The following is a 21931-nucleotide window of genomic DNA, read 5'->3' as shown; positions in this document are numbered from 1 at the left end:
TCCTGGGCTGTGGCCACCCCAGCGCCTCCCAGCCGCCCCGCTCTCTGTGGCCGGGCCCCCCACCGGTCAGCTGCTTCTGGATCTCCGTGCAGCTGGTACTCCTCAGGAGGGTGACGGCCTCGCGGATGCCGCTCTGCCTCTGAGTCTCCAGCTTGTTCGTGGTGCTGCGGAACACCAGGTTGCGCAGGGCCCCGGCCGCGGCCTGCTGCACGTTCTGGTTGGAGCTGCGGAGAAGGTCCACCAGCTTGCAGATGCCGCCCAGCTGGTACACCTGCGGGACAGGGCGCCCAGCGCCGGGCAGGGCGGTGAGGCTGGGCTGACGACCCTCCACTTGCAGCAGCTTCACCCCGACCGAAACACCCAGGGCGGCCGAAATAAACAGGCAGCGCAGAGTGACAGTGACCGGCCAGACGAGGAGCCAAGGCAGGACTTCGCCGCCAGCTCTCTCGCACCCCAGCCGGAACTCCCTAAGCCCCTCCTCGGGAGCCTGGTGTGAGGACCAGACGGGAACACGCATAGAAACACACTTCAGAACCCTAAGGCGGGGAGACCCCCCTGCAAACGCCTCCTCAATACAGCAGGAACTGGATGCAGACGGACCCTGCCCACTCTAGGAAATGCATTCACGGGACTGCACCCTTGGGCTGACAGCGGAGGACTTGATGAGTCCTCCCTGCCAGCCACGCTTAGAGGCACAGACAGCCCTGTTCTCCACCACAGAAGCCTAGTGAGAGACAATGGTACCACGGAGGGACAGAGACAGAGAGACCGAAACAGAGAGAGACAGAGACAGAGAGACCGAAACAGAGAGACAGAAACAGAGAAACAGACAGACAGAGACAGAGAGACAGAAACAGAGAAAGAGAGAAACAGAGAAAGAGAGAGAGAAAGAAACAGAGAGACAGAGACAGAGAGACAGAAACAGAGAAACAGAGACAGACAGAGACAAGGACAGAGAGAGACACAAAGAGACAGAAACAGACATAGAGAGACACAGGCAGAGAGAGACATAGAGACAGAGACAGAGAAAGAGAGACAGAGACAGAGACAGAGAAAGAGAGACAGAAACAGAGAAAGAGAGAGAGAAAGAAACAGAGACAGAGAGATAGAAACAGAGAAAGAGAGAGAGAAAGAAACAGAGAGAGACAGAGACAGAGAGAGGGGGTAGGGGGAGGAAGCTGAAGTGGAGGGAGATGTCCCTCCTTAGTGGAATCTGAGGAGGGGTCTCTTTGGAACCCGTGGCCGTCACCAAGGATCTCTTCCACAGCCAACAGAGGAAACACGGCCGAGTGGCATCCCCTCCACCAGGGGCTCTGCTCCCACAGAGGGTTAAGATGCCCGTTCTGATCTCGGGCAGTGCCAGGCCCACTCCCGGGCCGTGGGCAGCTGGGCTGGGGTAGAAGGAGCCATCGGGCAAACGCCCCCACCAGCTCCCGTGCAAGGTCAGGCTGCCCCGCCCAGGCCCCGCCCAGGCCACTCACCTGCTGCTTGGCCGACTCATCCTGGAAGCAGGTGTGCTGGATGTAATAGGCCCCGATGGCCTGGCACTTCTGGTCCGGGGAGGTCAGGCACCGCACGGCCTTGGGGATGGTCAGCCCGCTGCACTCAACGTCCTCGCTGCAGATCCTGTGGGGACGCGCGGCGTGGGGTCCGCGAGGGTTACAGGGGCTTGGAATCCCCCTTGCGTGCCGAAAGCCAGAATGAGGCAGCCCCAGGCCCCGCTGTGGACAGCTCCTCCAGAGGAGGGGGAAGGCTCACCCCGCCGTGAACACTTGCTGGGAAGAGGCCCTGTCATATGCTCGTGTCCAAGCGGCAAGTTACCTCTGCCCTGAGAAAAAACTCTGCTCTATTCCTGAGGGGAAGCTCTCCACCCACTCTGCCATCTCTCATGTCTGTGCCTGGTACTGGGAAAATGGAAGAGAATGGCTGGGGGCCTGTCCGTCTATCGATGCCCTGCCATCATCCCTCCCTCCCTCCCTCCCTCCATCCATCCATCATCCACCCATCTTCCCTCCATCCACACATCCATTTATCCATCCATCTATCCATTTATCCATCTTCTCTCCATCCATCCATTACCCATTTATCTATGCATCTACCCATCCCTCCATCCCTCCATCCATCCATCATCCACCCGTCTTCTCTCCATCCATTCATCCATCCATCCATTCACCCACCCACCCATCTCTCTCTCCTCCCTTCATTTCTAAGTCTAGCTAATTCTTCTAACACAAAAATTCTCACACCTACTCCTTCTTCCATCCTCATGGCCACTGCCTTCCCTCTGACCATGGTCACCCTCACTGGGGCTACAGCGAGGCCCCCGCAGCTGGTGTCTTCTCCAAGCACTCCCAGCCGAAATGTTACACCCCTTCCCCAGATGAGCAGCCTTAACACTGTTCACTGTGTTGTCCCCGTCAGCAGCTCCTCATACTGCACGTTCAAGTTCAAACTGCTTAAACTGACATCCAAGGGCATGTGTTAGGTCGAACCACACCAAATGGCCGAAAATCAGCTTTTCTGAGCCACAGAACAACAATCGTGTTCTAACCCCATGGTCTGGCTCTGCTGTGTCCTGTATACTCTCTAGCCCTAATGTGGGTCTGCTCCAGCAAGACTGCTCTCTGCACTGTGCCCTGATCAGGGCTCAGGGGTGCCTCTGTCCCTTCCCCTCACCATCCCCGTGACCACTGAAGACCCACTGCCTTCCCAGGGAAAGGGAACCTCTCTTCCAGGACCCACACCAGCTCCTGGGGTGCCGACTACAGGCTGCCTCCCCAGCAGCCCGTGTCCTGGGTCCCACAAGACAGCGGGGACAGCTCCTTCTTGGCACCCAGCCCTGCCCCCCTGGAAATCTTGCCAGCGTTTCTAGAGGGAGAAACACGCCTCATGTGTACCAGCCTCGTGCCTTTCCAGAGCAGGTGCCCGACTCCACTTCTGGAAAGATCACCCATGGGGCGGAGCTCCCCAGTCTCCCCCAGTCTCACTGAGAGACTGTCGCCCAGAATCTGCCAGTCGAACGTCACCTCCAAGTGGCCTGTCACTCACGCCCTCCATGGCTCACCTGACCCTGTCCTCTTGGGGCCTCCGGTTTGGGGCGATGAGCCAGGGCCAGGCGCTGCCCTGGTCAGTCTCCATGGGACAGAGGCTTCCAAGTCCTCCTGCGAGCATCCTCAATACCCCTTACGGCCTTTGAGTAGCCAGGAGAGGGCCGGCTTTATAACGGCTCTGCTTATGGGCGGGACAGCACGGTGAGTAGGGGAGGGCACAGGGTGTGGCCTCGGCTGTGTGGTCTTGGGCGAGCTCCCTAATGTCTCCGTGCCTGTTTCTCCTCAGGTTCTAGCCTGGAAGGGCTCTGAGGGTTAGAGATGAAGATTGCAAGGCTCGTGGGCTCCACGGCAGGGGGTCACTCCTGCAGCCGCAGGACGGCCCTGGGCTGCCGTTCTCTTCATGGCTGTCTCCCCGCTCTGACCACAGACCACACATGCTCAGTGAATGTCAAATACATGAATAAAGGACCACCCAGTGGTGACAGAGGACAGCTCCCATGTTCACGGGGCTCTGAGCCCTGGAGGGCAGGCCTCAAGACCCTCGAGACACCGTGGCCATCCCCAAGCCACCCTGTGCCCAGGGCTCTCTAAAGGACTCCCACTTCATCTCCTGCATTCCCACCCCTGGCACTAGATCTTACCAGTTTTTATGACTTTTGCCCTGTAAGATGGACCCGCCTCTTTCCCATTGCTGACCCCAGGGCACACTCCTTTGCTCTTTCAGAATGTGGGGAGAGGTTTACACGCCCAAGCCCAGGGATTCTCAAACCCCGGCAGGGTCTCCGTCTCCTGCAGGCTGGTAACGCACACACCGCGGGCCCCTCCCAGGGTTTCTGAGCTGGAGGTCTGGGAGGGCCTGACAGGAGTGTTTCTCACAGGTTCCCCGGTGATGCTGAGGCTACTGGCCAGAGAAGCACACTCTGAGAACTGCTGGCCCAGCTAGCTTCTGATTCTCCTCCCCTTGTTCAGTACCTGTGACCCTTGAAAACTCACACACTCGACAGGTTTGCTCAGTGTCTCCACGCTGAGAACTTCCCGGGCTAACGGTCTGTCTCCCGTGCCCCGCATGCCCCCCCGCCCCGCCGAGTGACACTCACTTGGAGCTGGCCCTTGAGTGGCTGAAGGACTGGTCCTTGGTGCAGGTGATGGGCTGGACGTACACGGGGTCCTGCTTGGAGGTGCAGGAGGGCGGGCGCACCGGGTACTTCTTGGCCCCCTTCTGGCCGCTGCAGGTGCTATAGATGCTGTAGCGGTTCTGGGCGGTCTTGAAGCCCTTGCTGCCCAGCGTGCCCTTGCGCAGGGTGCCGCGGGGGTCGCAGTAGAGGTCGGGCTCGCTGCGGCTGGCCTTCATCTTCTGCATGAAGCAGATGTCGCTGCCGGCGCCGGGGGGAACGCAGCTGCTGCGGGGGTACTGCCGGCCCCAGGTCTCCATCTGGCTGTAGGAGCTGAAGCGCCTGTTGTCTGCCTCCCGCTTAAGGGTCCCATTGTAGATCTGGCCAGAGAAGGGGAGAGGGGCTCAGCCGAGGGTCCCGACCCGGGGTCCAGCCCCCCGCTGCCCCCGCGATGATGCTCAGAGAAGCCCAGGGTGTTTGGTGTGGAGGGAACCGTGGCCAGCATCTCAGACTACTTTTCAAACTGCAGGCTGTGACCCGTTATGGATTATGAAATCAATTTAGCAGACTGTGACCATCATTCTTTTTAAATGGGATTGAATAATATACACTGGAATTAAAAATATCAGAGTGCATGCAGTGCAGGTAGAAAGGGCTGGGCTGTCATGTAAAATGTACTTCATACTGTGCATTGTAGCCAGAAAAGTTTGACAGACACTGATCCGGTCCCAGTGGGCCCGGTCCAGGAGGGGAGTCAAAGGCCCAGGGAGGAGAGGGGCCTTCCTGTAGAGGGAAGGGCAACAGTGGGACTTGAACGCAAGCCCCCAAGCCCTCGCCCCGCCGCCCCGAGCACTTCCCAGACACCAGCAGCTCCTGACCGCCTTGGCTGCCTGTACTCCACGCAGGGAAATTTCTCCTGCTCTGGCCAGGACTTCTTTCCACTGTTATTTCTCTGCCAAACTCCCCATCTTTGCCTCCTGTCTGCCAAGCCAAGAAGCAAATGGCAAGAGGCATTCTAGGGGGACCCCTCGAAGGCCAGAGGGGGAAAATATCCTGCTCCCTGGGCCTCCTGCACCCATGGAGGCCAGCCCAGGGCTGCAGCAGGCGTGCAGGGCAGCCTCCTAGGCTGTGCCCTCGGGCTGGCAGCAGGGGAGAGGCGGGCAGACAATGGTAAACTTATAATAATGAGGCGCCTCCAGGGCTCTGTGTGAGCCCAGCTGGGGAGTCAGGCGCCCTGGGAAGAGCCTGCAAAGCCGGAGACCTGGTGGGAGCGAAGCCGTCACAGGGCCGTCCGAGGAGCTTTCCCAGGAGCTCACGGGCGGTGGGTCTGCCTGCTCTGACTTGTCCCAAGACTAGAGGATCAACATGCAGCCTGAGAAAATGCCTCCGCACAGGTGCCGACCTGAGACTCAGCTTTGCCAGGGTGAGCTGGGGCCAGTCCAGCAGCCCAGAGCCTGCCCGCCCCGCCCCGTGAGTGAGTGTGTGTGCGCGCGCGTGTGCATATGCATGTACGTATGTGAGCATGTATGTACATGTATGCGTGTGCATGTGCATGCGTGCGCGTGCGTGCATGTGTAGGTATGTGTGCGCGCGTGTGCATGTGTGTGTGCGCGTGTGTGTGAGTGCCCACACACAGGGGAGTCGCCGGGCATCTGGGAACTCCCCTCCACTCCAGATCTAGCCACCGGCCCTTGGCTGGGCCCCGTCCCTCTCTGCAGGGAAAGCCTTTGGAGCAGGAGACCGCCTGTGGGTCACCTTCCGTCAGCAGTGACGCCCAGCGCTCAGAAGACACCCACTGTCAACCTTGGCCAAGGCGCCAGCTTGGTCAGCTCCGCCCACGCGGGCAGCTATGCACTCAGACGGGCAAGGCGTTCACCCCCAAACTGGGTCAAGCCAGCCAACTCCAAAGGGAACTGGTGTGTGGGGCAGGGTAGGCACAAAGGGACAAGAAGAGGCAGAGGTCAGAGGAGCGGGCCGCCGTCTGACCATCCTCAGTGGGCAACCTGCACGGCACACAAGAAACACGCAACTAGGCCTCCAGGCCTCAGGCTGGCGGCCACACCCCACCCTCCTCTGGAGGAGGAAGATGACATGGTGCCGTGGAGGGAAGGCTGGACCCCCCTGGTCCTCAGTGATGACACTCCTGGTCGTCACCCCAGACTGTGACGCCGGAGAGGCCACACGCTTCCCCGGCCCAAACCCAGCGCACGCGCCGTCCTGCTGGCGAAGCTCAGGGCTTGCTCTCCTGCCCTGGCCAGGGGTCGGGGGGCGCTGCCCACGGGGGCCGGGGTGCCGGCTGTGCTGCGGGAGGGCAGGTACGGGGGAGGCAGCGGCCCCGCGGGGCAGCATTTCTCAGCCACAGCCGCTTCGTGCACCCCACCTGGTTCCTGTGACAAGGGCTGCTGGCGGGCTGGCGGTGGCCAAGCCAGCTGTGGGTGAGTCTCCCGCCCTCAGGATCTCTGCTGTCACTTTGACAAGCGTGAGCAAGGGCTCCTCTCGGCCGGGCACCATCCCCTCCTAGTGCACAGGGGTCCTGGGCTCCCCTCCAAGGTGCAGACGAGCCCTCCCAGAGCAGGCGGCCCGTGGCCTAGCTGACGCCTGTGCCCTTTGCCCTTTTCTTCTATCTGCCTGAAACGACAGGGGATTGTGGGCTCGGTGGGCTGGGACTTCTGCAGCAGAGGGAGACTCGGGGGCCAAGAACAGACTCAGGAGCCAGACGGCCTGGGTTGAGCTCTGCCCATGTCAACTGCCCGATGGGTGGCCTCGGGCTTGCGCGTCTTGGTTTCTTCACTGGTAAAGTGGCATCATTGTGCCCAGTGTGCAGGGCCGTTGGGAGAATTCGGCGCACGGATGTTTGAGACGTGCTTAGCACAGAGCGTGACGTAAGTGTCCCTCTGACACTCAGACTGGGGACAGGCTGGCTGCCTCTGGGTCTTGCCAAAGGAGCTGCCGGGTGGGCACAGGAAGGGGGAGGAACCCAGGCAGCCAGGAGGGCCTGGGGAAGGGGTGCACGCTGGCTTCCAGGGCCCAGGCTGCTCTCACCCCACGCCACAGAACAGCCTCCATGGGTCTCAGAAAAACAGAGGAGACTGGTCCGCCCAGATGGGCGGCGTTATGATGAAACAGCCTGGTGTTTCTTTGCGTGGGCGATGTCGGCCTTCGGGCCAGACCATTCTTCACTGTGTAGGATGCTGCAAGCATTGCGGGATGTCTGGTGCCCTGGCCCCCAGGCCCTAAGTACCAGTAACACCTCACAGCCACGCTGACCCGTGAGAACACCCCACGCGCTTCCAAACGCTGCCTGGGGATCCTGAGTAACCGCCGGACCAGACCAGGAAGCGAGGCAGCACGGGATGGCGCTGGCCAGGCCGGGGCCCGCTCCCGCGCTCAGACAGCGATCTGCTGGCAGCGTCCTCTGCTGTGGCTACAAAGGTCACACACACACACGCGCACCCCGCGGTCTGGTCATCTCATGCTTCCTTGGGAAACTCTGGCCTCGGGGGGGATGGCCCATGGGACCACAACATGCCAGAGGCGAGATACTTGATGTCCCGAGAGCACAGCCGACCCCTCAGCCAGAGAGCAGGCTGGGCCGGGCAGCCTCAGGGACGCCTGGGCAGTGTGTCCGGAGAGACACATTTCAGCACCTGGAACCATCCAGGGAGCCTCCCGGAGCCCCGTCCTGCTCTGCTAGTGACTTTGGTCTTGTAACCCATTTTCTCTCCCTCTCCCCTTCCCTCGTGGGAAAGGGGAATTTTGCCCTCACCCCCGCCCTGGGCCCTCAACGTAACCTCTCTTTCCATCCCTCCTGAAGCCGGTCCGACAGGGCCACTGGGGCAAAGTAAAGCAACAGAAGCCCGGGATCCGGGGCCTCAAAGCACTGCGTGCGGGCGGCCCCCCGCGAGCGCCCCTCGGTCTGCAGCAGCCAGGGGCACGCCAGGTGGGCCCGGATGAAAAGAGCCCTTTCTGAAACCAAGCTTCGCCAGGCAGGCAGGGCTGGACAAACCTGCTCTGGGCGGACACGCCCGGACCCTCCTGCCCAGGCGCGCTCAGAGCAGAGTCACGTCCGATGCCCTCCTGTGAGAGCCAGCGCGTGCGCCACTTCACAGGGTCCTCGCCCTCGTGGCCCAGGGAGGGGGCCCCTGAGAAAGGATCCGGACTACAGACGCCTCAGGGACAGACCCCATCGGCCATTTCCCTGCACATGCCACCCCACTCAGCACCCAGCCGGGCCCCCGGGGCAGCAGGCAGACAGCAAGGCTCCCTCCCCCTGGGAGTGCGGTCGGGGTGGCACCGCAGCAGGTCACAGGCAGCAGGGCGTCTTCCCACGCTGCGTGGTGGCCCTGGGGCCTGGAGGGCACGGGTCCCCTCCTAGCAAGGGCTCCCGGGGGGACACTTAGGGCCCAGGGTGTGCGGGGCTCCCCCGGGCCTGCGGCGGCTGCTTGCTCGGCAGTTTGCATCAGCGTGGAAACCACCGGCCTGAGTCACCAAAGGTGGGACCTCGGCTGGGGGGAGTGCCGGTCCTCGCCCCCCACCCCACCCCACCGCCGGGCACCGCTCCCTCCCTGGCTAGGAGCAGGGGTTCCGCCCTGGGCCGGCCCGCCCCTCCTTCCCTGGCACGCGTGGAGCGTGGAGGACAGACGGAGCAGCCCCTCCGCTTGGAGGCCCTGCCGTGTGGGCCCGGAGGGGGCTATGTGGGTACCCCGGCCAGGCAGTCCCTCAGGGTGGGAGGAGCTGCCCCCGAGAGTCCGTCACCCGCACCCAGTGACCAGCAGTTCCCCCGGCTTGCGAACTGGACAACACTGATGGAGGCCCGGCTCCCAGGCTCAGGGGAGGCACCGCAGAAATCTGAAACTGAAATTCAGTGCCGGGGGCTGGGCAGCTTTTATCACCTGAATGTTTTTAATATGAAAAAGAAGAAAGTTTTGATGTTCCTTCTGAGAGTAGATTTCACCAGAGAGCTGGTTAATAATGGCGCGTCCCTTATCACCTTGTAGGGTCAGGACTGAACTCCCAGTGACCAGGGCAGGAGTAAGAACTGTTGTGGGTAATTCAGAAAAGTTTTCTGAAGTATCTGGACCATGAAGCCCAAGTAGAGAAGAGCCTACGGCGCTCGGACTGCAGCCTGGGGGTCTTTCACGGAGGTGCTGCTCTCTCCAGGGACAGAGGCCACAACTCTGGGGAAAGAAGCCACCTGACCTCCTGGGCTCCAGACTCCAAGTCTGCCTCTCAGGCCGGGGGCAAGGGTCAGGCCCACCGTGGCTCCTGCTGCTACTGGCGATGGGGCGGAAACGGGGGGCACAAAGTGCGTTTGTGTGCCCCAGCACTTGGCCGAGAGCTGGCCTCCATGACATGTGATGTCTGAAAATACAACGGTGCCAGTTCCAGCACCCAGCACCCAGCTGCTCCAGCATCCAGTACCCACCTCCGGCACCCAGCTCCCAGCCCCAGCACCCAGCTCCAGCACCCAGCTCCCAGCTCCAGCATCCTATCCAGCACCCAGCACAGCTCTAGCACCCAGCTCCCAGCTCCAGCACCCAGCTCCCAGCTCCAGCTCCCAGCGCCAGCACCCAGCTGCTCCAGCATCCAGCACCCACCTCCAGCACCCAGCTCCCAGCCCCAGCACCCAGCTCCAGCACCCAGCTCCCAGCTCCAGGACCCACCTCCAGCACCCAGCTCCCAGCTCCAGCACCCAGCTGCTCCAGCACCCAGCACCCACCTCCAGCACCCAGCACAGCTCCAGCACCCAGCTCCCAGCTCTAGCACCCAGCTCCCAGCTCCAGCACCCAGCTCCCAGCTCCAGCATCCAGCTCCCAGCTCTAGCATCCAGCTCCCAGCTCCCAGCTCCAGCATCCAGCTCCCAGCTCCAGCACCCAGCTCTAGGACCCCACTCCCAGCTCCAGCACCCAGCTCCCAGCTCCAACACCCAGCTCCGGCACCCAGCTCCAGCACCCAGCACAGCTCTAGCACCCAGCTCCCAGCTCCAGCTCTGCCTTCACGTCCTGCTCCCTGTTTCATCACTAATCTGTGGGAGAAACTATTTCCTGAAACTCTGTTCTTGGACCTCTCCCCCTGCACACCTGAGACGTGGGCTTTTCTCAGCTCCTGACCCACCAGGATGGGTCTGTGGGACAAGGACCTCAGGTTTTCTTCGTGGAAACCTTGGGCTTCACTTTGGGACGCACCCCCTGGCAGGTGTCTGCCTTCCAGAGGCAGCTCTCAACAGTCCCAAGAGGCAAAGGATCCCTGCACCTCGGCCACCTCTCTCATGGGCTCAGGAGTGTCTGAGGCACGGTCCTTCTGCCCCCCAGGAGCCCTGTGTTCTGTGGTCACTTTGGAACCCAGAGGTCGACCCCTTCTTCCCCGTGATGGTTCATCCTGGGGAGGGCAAAGTGAGGGCCCCTCCAAGGTTCCCACGTGAAAGAGCTCCTGGAACCTCGAGGGAGTGCCAGCTTCCTGAGCGTCAGGGAGATCCCACAGGGCCAGGCACCCCACCTTGTGCAGGGAGACTGGGGGTGCCCCTGAACTGCCGCCCGAGCCCTGAGCCAGGAGGCACGTGCCAGCCATAAGAGGAGGGCCAGACGCTGCAAGACGGCAACATCGTGAGGAGCAGATTCTTCCTTGGCCAACAAAGAGCTCCTTGGTGAAAAACCCACTCCCACTGAGGAGACAGCCAAACATTTCACAGGAAGGAAGGGACGACTGGCTGGACCCTCCAGGGCTTGGTGACACAGCCCCGACTGGAGGACGAGCCTGCGTGCGTGTGCACACACACACTCCACGTGCGCACCTGCCTGTGTGGGACACACAGCACTTGGCTGGGGGTGGACTCAGGCGGGTAGGTCTTTGGAAGCGCCTTGAGCTTATCCCAAGGACCCCATAGCAGGCCTGGTACTTCACAGTTTGTAAACAGCCCTCCCATTCAACCTCTTGCTGGGACCTCACGGCCTCCGTCCCCCGCCTGGCCGAGGAGGCGCCGGGACAGGCAGCAGCATCTGTATTCTCTCTGAGAGCACCTCTTACGCTCGGAGAACTTGAGGCTAAGACGGGGTAGACCCTGAACCAGGACCCAGGGCTCTGACCTTCCCGGTGTGCGTCCTCCAGCCACGTGGCCACCAGACTCTGGTGACATGAGTGAAGTCTAAATGGCCCAGAGCTTCTGCAGGACAGGCTCCACTACCACCTCGGGCTACTCGCTGGCCCCTCACCTAGAAACCCCTCCCCAGAGCCCCAGACATAAGAGATGCCGGCTCTTCCTCTTTGGCCGATGGTGGGAAATGTTTAAGAAGAGTGCAGCTGACCGGCCGTGTGACACGTGATAAGGCTCTACTGCCCACAGAGCCCGGCTGGAAGGCCCTCTGTCCCGAGAGACGCCTACGGGCGAGGCGGCCTGTGATCACAGCAGGGCTGGCCGGGGGGGTCTCGAGAGGGAAGGCACGGAGGAGCGAGCGCGGGCCCCCATGCCCTGCACCCATGCTCGTTCCTGGTGCACACAAGCTGCCCTGAGAAATCAGGACATCACGTCAAGACTGCCGACTGAGGCCGAGCCCGGAGTCTCTGCACTGAGACGAGTCGTCCTGAGCTTCTCGGGCTCTAGAAGCTGAGCCACCTCCCTCCCAGCCTCGGGGGCAGTCAGAGGGAGGAGGAGGGCCTGCCCCGAGCCCCCCAGCTCCCTCCACGCCTCCCCCACCCCCCAGCTCTGTGGGCCTCCCAGAGCTGCTTAGGGCTGCGGGGAGATCGGGAGAGCCTGGGGTCTCCTACCGACCCTCCCCAGGAGCAATTGATCCTGCAGGGCTTGGTGCCCGGCAGGCCCTGGGTTAGTACAGAGGGCCACAGACCTTGGCCGGAAACCTCATCTTTAAATGCTCCATTCAAGGGATTTCCCTGGTGGTCCAGTGAGTAAGACTGCGCTCCCAATGCAGGGGGCCCGGGTCCCATCCCTGGTTGGGAACTAGATCCCGCATGCATGCCGCACCTAAGAGTTTGCATGCCACAACTAAAAAGAAAAAACCAAAAAACATGCCACAACGAAGAGCCCGCATGCCACCACTAAGACCCGGCGCGGCCTAAATAAATAAATATTAAAAAAAGAAAAAGAAAAGAAAAGATCTACATGCTCCATTCACAAAGGCCTTCAGCTGGGCGCAGGGCAGTCACCGGTGAGGGGAGGGGGAGCCACCTGGATGTGTCTTTAACATTTGCCAACCTCCCTTCTGAGCAGAAAGATAAAAAGCCTTTTTACCCACTTGGAATTAAACAATGATTTGTTTCCATTCTATTTATTGTTATTGATTCTAAATTATGGTAAGCCTTCTTTTATGGCAAAGGATACTTTTTTTTCTCTCAAGTTACTGATACAAAGTTTCTTTTCAAAATGAATGCACTGAAATTTAAAAGGAAGTTTAGTAAAAATGAGTAAATAATAGTTGGTGTGATGATTTTGTAAAACCTCTGACAGCAGAGATCAGATGAAACTCTGTTGCCTGCAGTGGCCAGGGTCCCCTCCTGTGACAGTGTGACCAGGAGCACAGGGCAGGGGCCCCAGAGGTCGGGTTCTAGTCCTGGTTCTACCCTGAGTGGCTGTGCAGCCTTGGGCAGTCACCTCACCTCTCTGAGCCTCTCCGTTTCCCCAACTAGAGCCAGCGCTGTAAGGCTTCTGACTTTTAGTGTCGTTTCAGCCCCGCTGGAGTCACACTCGCCCTTCTCCCCAGCCTAGCTCAGAGCTTCGGAACAAACCCAGGAGGCTGTCTTCACCCCCACTCCGGGCCACGCCCTTGTGCAGGTGTGTGTGGGGGGTGCCCCCTGCTAGAGCCCCCAAAGCTGCACCCCTCCTCAGCTGCGTCTCCACCTCCTCCGCCCACCTCTGCCCCACTGGATTTTCCTTTTCAGCTAAGTTTGCTCTCCTGCGGCTGGAAGTCTTTGGTGGCGGCATGCCAGGGCGGGGCCCTGGGCGGGGGAGGCTGAGCCCCACCCTAGGGCGGGGTGAGGTCCTCATCCACCTACGGGAAAGGCTGCTGCCTTTGTCAGCGGAGTCTGGTGACAAAAGGCAGTTGCAACCAGAAGAGGCCCTGGACGACCTGCCCAGGGCTTTGTTTTGGCGGCCTCCTTCAGGGCCCCTCCTCCCTCCCGGCTCTGGAGCGCTTGTCGCTCGCCCACCGGGCAGGAGACAAGGTCCTGACTCTTCCTCCTTCTCCTCGTGTCCCCCGACACCCCACGCAGAGCTGACTGGGCTCTGGACCCAGTTCTGCCCAGTCTACCTGTGAGGTACCTCCCGGGCAAGCCCCTGCACTTCTCCATAGCCTGACTCCCCTGCGAATAAAATCGGAACAACAGGAACCAGTTCACCCGTCCGGATCTCACAAAGGTGGAAGGATCAGGTTGGGAAGTGGAAACAGGATTACCTTGTATACGTTCAAACCGCTCCGTAATTCAAGGGGTTCTGAGGACTGGGCTTCCTCCCACTGACAGCCCACCAAACGTGAAGGTGGCGGTCCTGGCAAAGCCGGCACTTCCTGCTAACCCAGAACCCCAGGGCTCCGTCCCCAGACCTCCAGGACCCTGGGGACCAGGGCTGCTGCTAGGGAAGTAGGTTGGGTGGTCACCTGGTCCCACCCGCCGATGACAGACCAGGAGACTGAGGCCCGGAGAGGGTTAAGGAGCTCGTGCTGCAAACCCCAGCATTTCATCACACACACCCTCTCTCACGCTGGTGTCTTGTCTGTTAGTTGCTTTTGTTTTCTTTTAAATAAATTTATTTATTTATTTTTGGCTGCGTTGGGTCTTCGTTGCTGCACGCAGGCTTTCTCTAGTTGCGGTGCGCGGGGGCTACTCTTTGTTGCGGTGCGCGGGCTTCTCATTGCGGTGGCTTCTCTTGTTGTGGAGCACGGGCTCTAGGCATGCGGGCTTCCGTACTTGTGCCTCGTGGGCTCAGTCGTTGTGGCTCGCGGGCTCTAGAGCGCAGGCTCAGTAGTTGCGGCGCAGGGGCTTAGTTGCTCCGCGGCATGTGGGATCTTCCCGCACCAGGGCTCGAACCCGTGTCCCCTGCATCGGCAGGCGGATTCTTAACCACTGCACCACCAGGGAAGTCCCCTGTTAGTTGTTTTTAACTAGAGTGTTAGGGCTTTCAAGTCTTGTTGGCTCAGTAGATTCGTTCTTGTCAGGAGTTAAAAAAAAAAAAAAAAGGCGAAACTAAAACTCACTCATTTTCTTCTGGAGCAAAATAAAGAAGTTTGCAACTGTCCTTGACTCTTCAAACCCTCCCTCTAAAGTTTCAGCGGCTCTACTGTGACACGTGTGTGAGAAGGAAGGTGGGAAGGAAGCCAGATCACAGGGGAGCCTCCTTCTTGGGGAAAGACGCTGACCGGAAGTGACAGGTGGATTAAAGCCAAAGGAAGATGTAAAACCAGGCTCGGTCCTCTCTCAGAGGAGGGGGACTCCTTCCCGAGCCCATCTGGGAGGGGCCCCTGCAGACTGTCCAGGGCTGGCAAAGCCCAATGCTCCCACCCACCAACCACACAGTGGCCACACTGAGTCCCCTGCACGGACGGACACGTCTCGCTGGACATTGCGACCAATTGCCTGCCTCCCTCCCCCACAAGGGTCCACCAACGGGGACAGTGACAGGTGACTGCCTTCCCCTGGGCCTGGCCTCTCTCGGAGCGATGCCTGTGCCTGTGAGCACTCACAAAGGACGGCCCAGGGGCTACGTCCCAGCTCCAAGCCTGGCAGCACCCCTCTGCCCGCTCCTGTCGGCTAAAGGCAGCCCCCAAGCCCAGCTGCCCGCCTGGAGCCGTCCTGGGACTCCGCTTGCATTGATCTGCGGGCCGGGTCCTCCCCCTTCACCGGCCTGCAGTGCCGACTCCTCTCCCCCCAGGGAGGACACACAACACGGGACGTCAGAGCCGAGGAGACAGTCTGATGGTGCCCCTGGGGCCCGGCAGGGATGGAGGGCCAGCAGCGGTCGCTGGGCAGTGCTGGGGAGCCCCACGCCCAGGCCAGTGGCCTTTCCTCCACCTCACCCCTGGACTCTAAAGAGTCCCTGCCCCCCCCAAATCTGAGCCAGGAAGAGCAGCCTCTCCGAGAGGCTGGAGTCAGCCCTCGGTGAAAAGCGGCTCAGAAGGACGCTCCGGCCCGGGGCCGGCAGGATCGTCCGGCACAGAAAGCAGGACCACCCCATGCACATGGCCACTCCGAGGGACACCCCGACGTGGGCGTATGGGTTTGAACAGAGGGGATGTCTCCAGCCTCAGTGATGCCCAGCCAGGCGCTGCTCCTACAGGGAGGGAGCCTGGGCGGGGGGCCGGCCCGCGGCCCCCACTCCCTCGCCTCCTGTCTCCGACAAATTCTGTCCCTCGACAGCAGCATCCTCGTTGGGCGAGAGCCCAGGGCCCGCGGGACCGGGTGGGGGTGAGTCACTGCTGGCAGGGGGACGCCGGGCTGGCAAGCACGACGATCACCCCCTCTTCGTAGGGCAGGAGCATGCGTCCCCTCCATCCTTCTCTCCCCAGACTTTCCAAACAGAGGGCAGGCACCGCCAGAGAACCCAGCTAAGAGAGGGGAGCAGGGCCGGAGGCGGGGCGGGGTTTTTAAGCAGTGGGAGTTACCGGCCCGCCTCCCCTCTGTAGAGCTAAAGGAAATGAGGGCCTACCAGCTCTCCATCCTGTTGCAAGGGTTAATTGCCTGCTGTTTCCCCGGTGCCTGGAGGTGCCCAGATGAAAGCGGGGAGGTCATGCAGAAGCCCTCACCCACCTGCAGGCCCCGGAGACCACCGTGAGGCCCAGTCTGTGGGTCCCGCAGCTGTCCAGAGGAAGCTCTCGAGCCGCACAGAGCCCTGAAAAGTCGGGGCTGAAGGGGTCCCTGGCTAGGTCTAGTCCAACAGCCTTGCTCCGTGGATGAGAAAAGGTCTCAGGAGGTGAAGACCCCCCGGGTCCTTCCCTCCGCTTGTGGCAGCCAAGCTGAGACCAGAATCCAGGCCTCCTACCCGATCGGGTGTGTCCTATCTACAGCCCCGACTGCCCTTCGAGATAGGAATTCTCACCTATTTCAGAGATGGGCAAGCAGCTAGGGTTAAGAATTTGCCGAGGGTCATCCAGCTAGCTGAGGGCCCAGGGCTGGTCCCTCCACACCACCTGCCATGGGAGGGGTCTGTGTTTATTGGGACCTTTCTCTGCTTCAAGGGCTAGAGTCCTGCCGTTTTCTCTCCGGCAGCCCCTCGGCCTTGGGCCCTGCCACCTGCAGACCCTGCACACACGTGGCTCACCAGAGCCTGGGTTCCCACGCCCCACGGAGCTGTGCACAGCCTCAGCCCTCTCATCTACAGAAGAGGGCCACCCAGGTGTCTCTGGGTCTGGGGTGGGCAGGACCAGTCCCCCTCAGGGAGAGGGTCCCCAGCACGTGGTCCAGGAGACCCTGTCGTGATGGGATCACCAAATACTGACACATCAGTTAAGCAAGTACAGCTGAGAAGAGGCTGGGAGGAAGATTTGCTAGCGAATCCTGGATTTTGTTTTTAATAATTTTTTTTTTTTGGCCTCCCCGTGCGGCATGCGGGATCTCAGTTCCCCGACTAGGGATTGAACCCGTGCCCCCTGCAGTGGCAGCTCGGAGTCCTAACCACTGGACCACAGGGGAATTCCCTGAACCCTGGGTTAAGGCAGAGAAATGGGGTCAGTGACCAGAATGAAGGCAGAATTTCCGCTGGCCGTCCTCCCGGGGAGTCTTGGCCTCTGCCCCCACCCCGAGCACTGGGCTGGTGTAACAGAGCACGGTGGAGGGATTCAGCACGATGCCCCCATGGGATACCCTGGCCCAGCTGCTGCGCGCATGGGATCGGCTCCCGGCGGGATGCTCTAGGCCCGTCCACAACCAAAGCACATGTCACTCCACGTGACGCCCAGAGGGACGTAAGCGCTCTAGGTGTGCTTCTTGATTTGTAAATAGGAAAACCATTTGGGGCTGGAGGCGGTGGAAAGGGAGACCCTCCTCTTAATCCAGAACCTTCCCTGGACGCTAAACTGTCCACCTGCCGCAACGTCATCCAGGACAAACCCATGTGCTTTCCGTGATTTCTGCTCCCTCCTCCCTCACCCTGCTGTCAGCCGACCCAGGGGACGTGTTCAAAGTGCCCCGTACAAGGACCTCAGGGGGGCCGTCAGCCTCCCTTTGCTCCCCTAAAGTAATTCTGCCTCGGTCCCCAACCTAGGACAGGGGCACTTAGGGAGTCTTGTTTTTATTACAGGGAATGGGTGGAAATACACCCTGACCTGGGGAACGCCAGATACAGCAAATAAAAATGCAGGACCCCCAGTTACATTTGACTATCAGGTAAACAAGTAACACTGTAGGATCAGTATGTCGCAAATATTGCATTTCTTTATGTTTAATTGGTAGCCCACCCTGACCCCCACAGCTGAGTGGCTCCAGCTTGAGTCTAGGAAGGAAAAAGGGGCCACTGCCCTGCGTCTTTTGTGTGAGGCTGACTCACCAAGGAAAGAGTAGGCTTGGCTGGGGGACGGAAGGGGGGAAATGAAGGGATTTGAACCCATGCGTCTGTTCCAAGTCCCCAGAACATGCTATAGTTTTAAATATTGAGACTGCAAAAAAAAAAAAAAAACACCAGAAAACATCCCATAAAATGCCCAACAAAAGAGCGCAAATGTCTGGGGCGATGAAAGGAAACTCCATCAGGTTAGGAGTTAGGAGGCCAGGGGTCTCGTCTGCTCTCCCGTTAACCAGCCATGTGACCCTTGTCCTTACTGGGCCTGAGTGTCCTCAACTATGAAATGCCAACCTTGTCGGTCCCTACATAGTCCCCGAGTCTGGTTCTGAGAACTGGGACAGAAGAGTTGAGTCTGCTCATCTGAGAAACAGGGCTGGATGTGCCCCACCCTTTGCACCAGCTCACCTGCTCCTCCCTGGGCCTCTGGGCATCACTGACCAGCAGATACGGTCTCCGAGGACCAGGAGAGAATAGAGAACGACTGGCCAACGACTTTCTTGGGACCGGTTCTTCTTTTCCTTAAGCCCCTTGATGCTTTTTGTGTGTCAGACTAACTCTGTTTCATTCTATGACAAGACCGTCTATATTCCATTTTCTTATCTTGTGATATAAGTGATCATAGATTATAAATGGTAGGATGAGATATATCTCATCTGTTTTTTTAAATTAAAAGACTATTGCTGAATTAGCATATAAGGTAACATCATAAGGTACCACCACTGCTTTTTAAACATTTTTAGAACAGATCCTTTGCATACTTAAATAAAATACGTAGTCAGTGGTGACCAGTCTTTGTTATTTGAAGTTGATCTGATATTTGAAACAAGACAAGTCTGAGGAGTGAGGCTCTCAGAGGGCTTAATATCATTTCCGCTCAAACACAGGTCCTGACAACACACAAACGGGGCTGGTTTTCTTAGATGGCCCCTAAAATGGCACTAACAACAATTATATTTTATAAAAAAAAAATTTTTAGAGGTTCCAGAAACACTTCCGGCAATGGCAGCACAACTGGACTCTTCCAGCTTAGCAACGATCTGTCTGCGGTCCTCCCAGGGCAGATGGAGGCTACTCTGAGGAGGGTCCGTGGGCCCTGTTCCCTCCCCCTACCCTCTGCGCTCGTTTCTTGGCGGGGGGGCACTGAACTCCCTTGGCTCAGCTGTGCCAATCCCTGGGAAAATCCCATGGCTCCCCTATTGCCTTGCCCCCTGCCCCCCTTCCCCTAAGTCCTGACTAGCGGTTCTGCCATCGTGGCTGACGTGCTCGACTCCAGCAGCAATCCTTCCACCCATCCGCCTCCCTCCACCAAAGCCCCGTGTCCCACAGCCCCTCCTGAGCTAAGCGAGCCGGGACACGTGTCCAGGCAGCTCCTGGCTGAGTCACTCTGAAATCCCGCCGGCAGAGAGAAGGAGCGACGAGGGCTGGGCCTTGGGGTTCGGGAAAGGAGGGAATTCTCACCGGGCGTCAGAAAACAGTCACAGGGAGGGTGTAGGGGCAGCTGGGAGCCGGTGAGGATCGAGTTAATGGACCAGAAGCAGCGCTCAACCCAGCCGCACACAGGCTCTCCCAAGAAGGCCCTCAGAACGAGTTCCCTGCAGGTCCTGGTTACAGATCCCCGCATGTAGCAACCCCTCATCTGATGACACGTCCCGGTTAATGTAACACGTCAACCCCTGAGTGGAGGTGAAGCACGCGCAGATGAGAACACTGATACCCAGAGAAATCAGAGCTCGATCTAAAGTCACAGAGTCAGAGAGCAGCCAGAGGCCCAGGGCGGGAACCCAAGCGCCAAGTTCTGATTGGGCAACGCAACATTGTAAAGACACATAACATCTGCGCGGTCAGCACGATTACTCATCTGACTGCTGGTCCCGTCCAGGGACCTGCCCCTCCTTGGGTCTCTCCTAATCCTTTTCACGGGCATTACAAAGTCATCTTCTCAGATTCTGCCTGGTCATCAGTCTCTCCGTCAAAGCCCTTTACTCACATCTATGCCTGGTCTGCCCGCCTACTGGGCTCAGTCAACTGTATTTATCAGTTATCGGCGCTGAGGGTATCAACTCACATTAAGAATAGGGAAAAACGGAGGGAACTAAATTCACAGCAAACCTAGTTAAAGCTGTGACGAAAGACAAATCCTCCCGAATCAGCCCCAGTGAGACCTTACGTAGGAAGGAATCAAGTGGATGGCAAGGAACACCTAACTCATAAACCTCCCACCTCTCTCCTGCCCGGGACCCCGACATCTGTGAGCAATGTGGACTCACAGCGAAAGCTGCTAAAACCTGAGGCCCAAGTGGACGGAGCCCAGAGTCCCACGGAGAAGCGGCCTTTATCCCCAGCTGCACAGGCCTGAAGGGCCTCACAGAAGGATTTCCAGAACAATATAGGCTAATGTTGAAATTAGCAAAATGAAAGGGAAGTCACAGGATTTGCAGACTGGGAGGAAACCTGGGTGTCACCTAGCCCGACACCCCGATTGTGGAGTAGAAGAAAACTCCTGCGTGGGCTTGTGTGGTTGAAGCAGGGCATCTGCCCTGGTGCCTGATGGAGAGCTAGGGCTGAAGAAATATTTGTTCAGTAATGGGTGGACGGGCGTAGCGGGATGAGATCACACAGAAAGACAGTGACAGGGCCAGGATTAAAGGATCTAGGATAATGTCTACTCATGCTAATTTAAAAAAAAAATTCTTAAGAATGATTATAATCAGGTTGGTTTTTTTTTTTCTTTTGTTTTGCGGTACACGGGCCTCTCACTGCTGTGGCCTCTCCCGTTGCGGAGCACAGGCTCCGGACGCGCAGGCTCAGCGACCATGGCTCACGGGCCCAGCTGCTCCGCGGCATGTGGGATCTTCCCGGACCGGGGCACGAACCCGTGTCCCCTGCATCGGCAGGCGGACTCTCAACCACTGCGCCACCAGGGAAGCCCAATCAGGTTTTTTTTTAATGCACATTATTTCGTTTAGTCCTGACAACAATCCCCAGAGGTAGACTTTGTTATATCCATTTTACATGTGGGGGAACTGAGACCCAGAGGTAGAAGAATCTTGCCCAAGGTCACATGCTCAGCAGTAAGTAACACAGCGAGAATCTGAACGCGGGTTTGTCCAACTTACAAACTCAAGCCACATTCCCCCCCGGGCACACATCCTTGGTCATCAGCACACACTGAGGAGAGGGTTCCTTCGGGATTTTTCTAGAAACATCTAACCTATACATGACTGGACCATGAGAATTCAAACATCTTTCAAATCTATGATCAAATCAGATATATTGGGAAATGGACTTTTCTTTTGAATATGATGTTTTCTTTATGCTTTTTCTAAAATGTTCTCATCTGAGACATTCAGAAATATCCAGTCAGACAGGAGGCTGCAGTGAGAGCCACGTGTGAAATGATGGCCAAGCAAACGGACCCAGTCAGAGCTGGGGGGCCTCCCCTCGGGGACCCTTCCCACCCTGCACCGCTGTCTCGGCGACCAGGACATGCCTTCTCCTCCATGAAGCCTGAGCCCACACCCTGCGGGAAGCCGCTCCTTACCGGATAGCCCCACGCGCCGTTCCCCGCCTGGAACTTCGAGTAGTAGCTGCTTCGGCCGGTGGTCCCGCAGCTGTTGTAATTGTCGGCCAGGCCGTCATACATGGAACCTTGAGGACAGGGGCAAGGGTTAGGCCATTCGCTCCCCACAGCCCTCCTGCCCACGGCGTCCCCTCCGCATCTGGGGCCCTGCGGCCCTCGGAGACCAGGGCTGAGGCCTTGGAGGAGGAGAACGGGGAAGCAGCCGTCTGCTCACCTTCTCCCTCTCTCCACCCGGCCCTCCACAGCCAGATGGCTGCAGGGTCAGCTCCGAGGGCCTCGGCCGACCCCTTCCTGGGGGTCTACCCCTGTGGCCGGGGGTGGGCAGACACCTACAGGTCAGGAGTTGGCCTGGAGGGCTTCAGGCCCCCGTCATCCCGGTCCAGGGAATCACAACTCCGAGTTCCACAAGGATGGCCTTCCCACTCATGGACGACAGCCCGGAGCTCCACATGGCAGCTCCAGAGCCTCAGGGCTGCAGGGCAGCTCCGCAGGGTCCGGGGCCGACGCCACGCGGGACTCTGGTCCCCAAGCCCAGCTTTCCGCCCCCTCCTGCATCTCCCAGGTGCCCCAGCTGCTGCAGGGGGAGCGGCCACCAACCTCAAAGGCCCGCTGAGGATTAATGAACTGTCTTCCGAGTGATTGGGGGCCCACAGATGACAGGCTCCGGGGAGGACAGAGTGTCATTACTCTT

At 59.2% G+C, this 21931-nt stretch overlaps 1 protein-coding gene and 1 long non-coding RNA gene across 3 annotated transcripts in view; both read right to left on the bottom strand.

Moving 5' to 3' along the window:
• PKP1 (plakophilin 1) overlaps positions 1 to 21931 on the bottom strand; it is a 43334-nt gene that overhangs the window by 12697 nt on the left and 8706 nt on the right. For both annotated transcript variants that reach the window (XM_004285404.2, XM_049716419.1), the window contains exons 2-5: positions 21202 to 21308; positions 4148 to 4542; positions 1482 to 1626; positions 64 to 271 (exon numbers count right to left, since the gene is read on the bottom strand). In XM_004285404.2, coding sequence (XP_004285452.1) covers positions 64 to 271; positions 1482 to 1626; positions 4148 to 4542; positions 21202 to 21308 — 855 coding nt within the window. The remainder of the gene's footprint in view (positions 1 to 63; positions 272 to 1481; positions 1627 to 4147; positions 4543 to 21201; positions 21309 to 21931) is intronic.
• On the bottom strand, positions 9596 to 14902 carry LOC125960301 (uncharacterized). The gene is made up of 3 exons (XR_007469858.1): positions 10089 to 14902; positions 9760 to 9861; positions 9596 to 9703 (listed from the first exon to the last, which is right to left on the bottom strand). It is a non-coding gene; the product is annotated as an uncharacterized LOC125960301 (long non-coding RNA).

Source organism: Orcinus orca, chromosome 1 (genome assembly GCF_937001465.1).
Source record: "Orcinus orca chromosome 1, mOrcOrc1.1, whole genome shotgun sequence".
NCBI classification, from domain to species: Eukaryota; Metazoa; Chordata; class Mammalia; order Artiodactyla; family Delphinidae; genus Orcinus; species Orcinus orca.
Note: the sequence above shows the minus strand (reverse complement) of the source record. Positions and strands in the feature narration are given on the sequence as shown.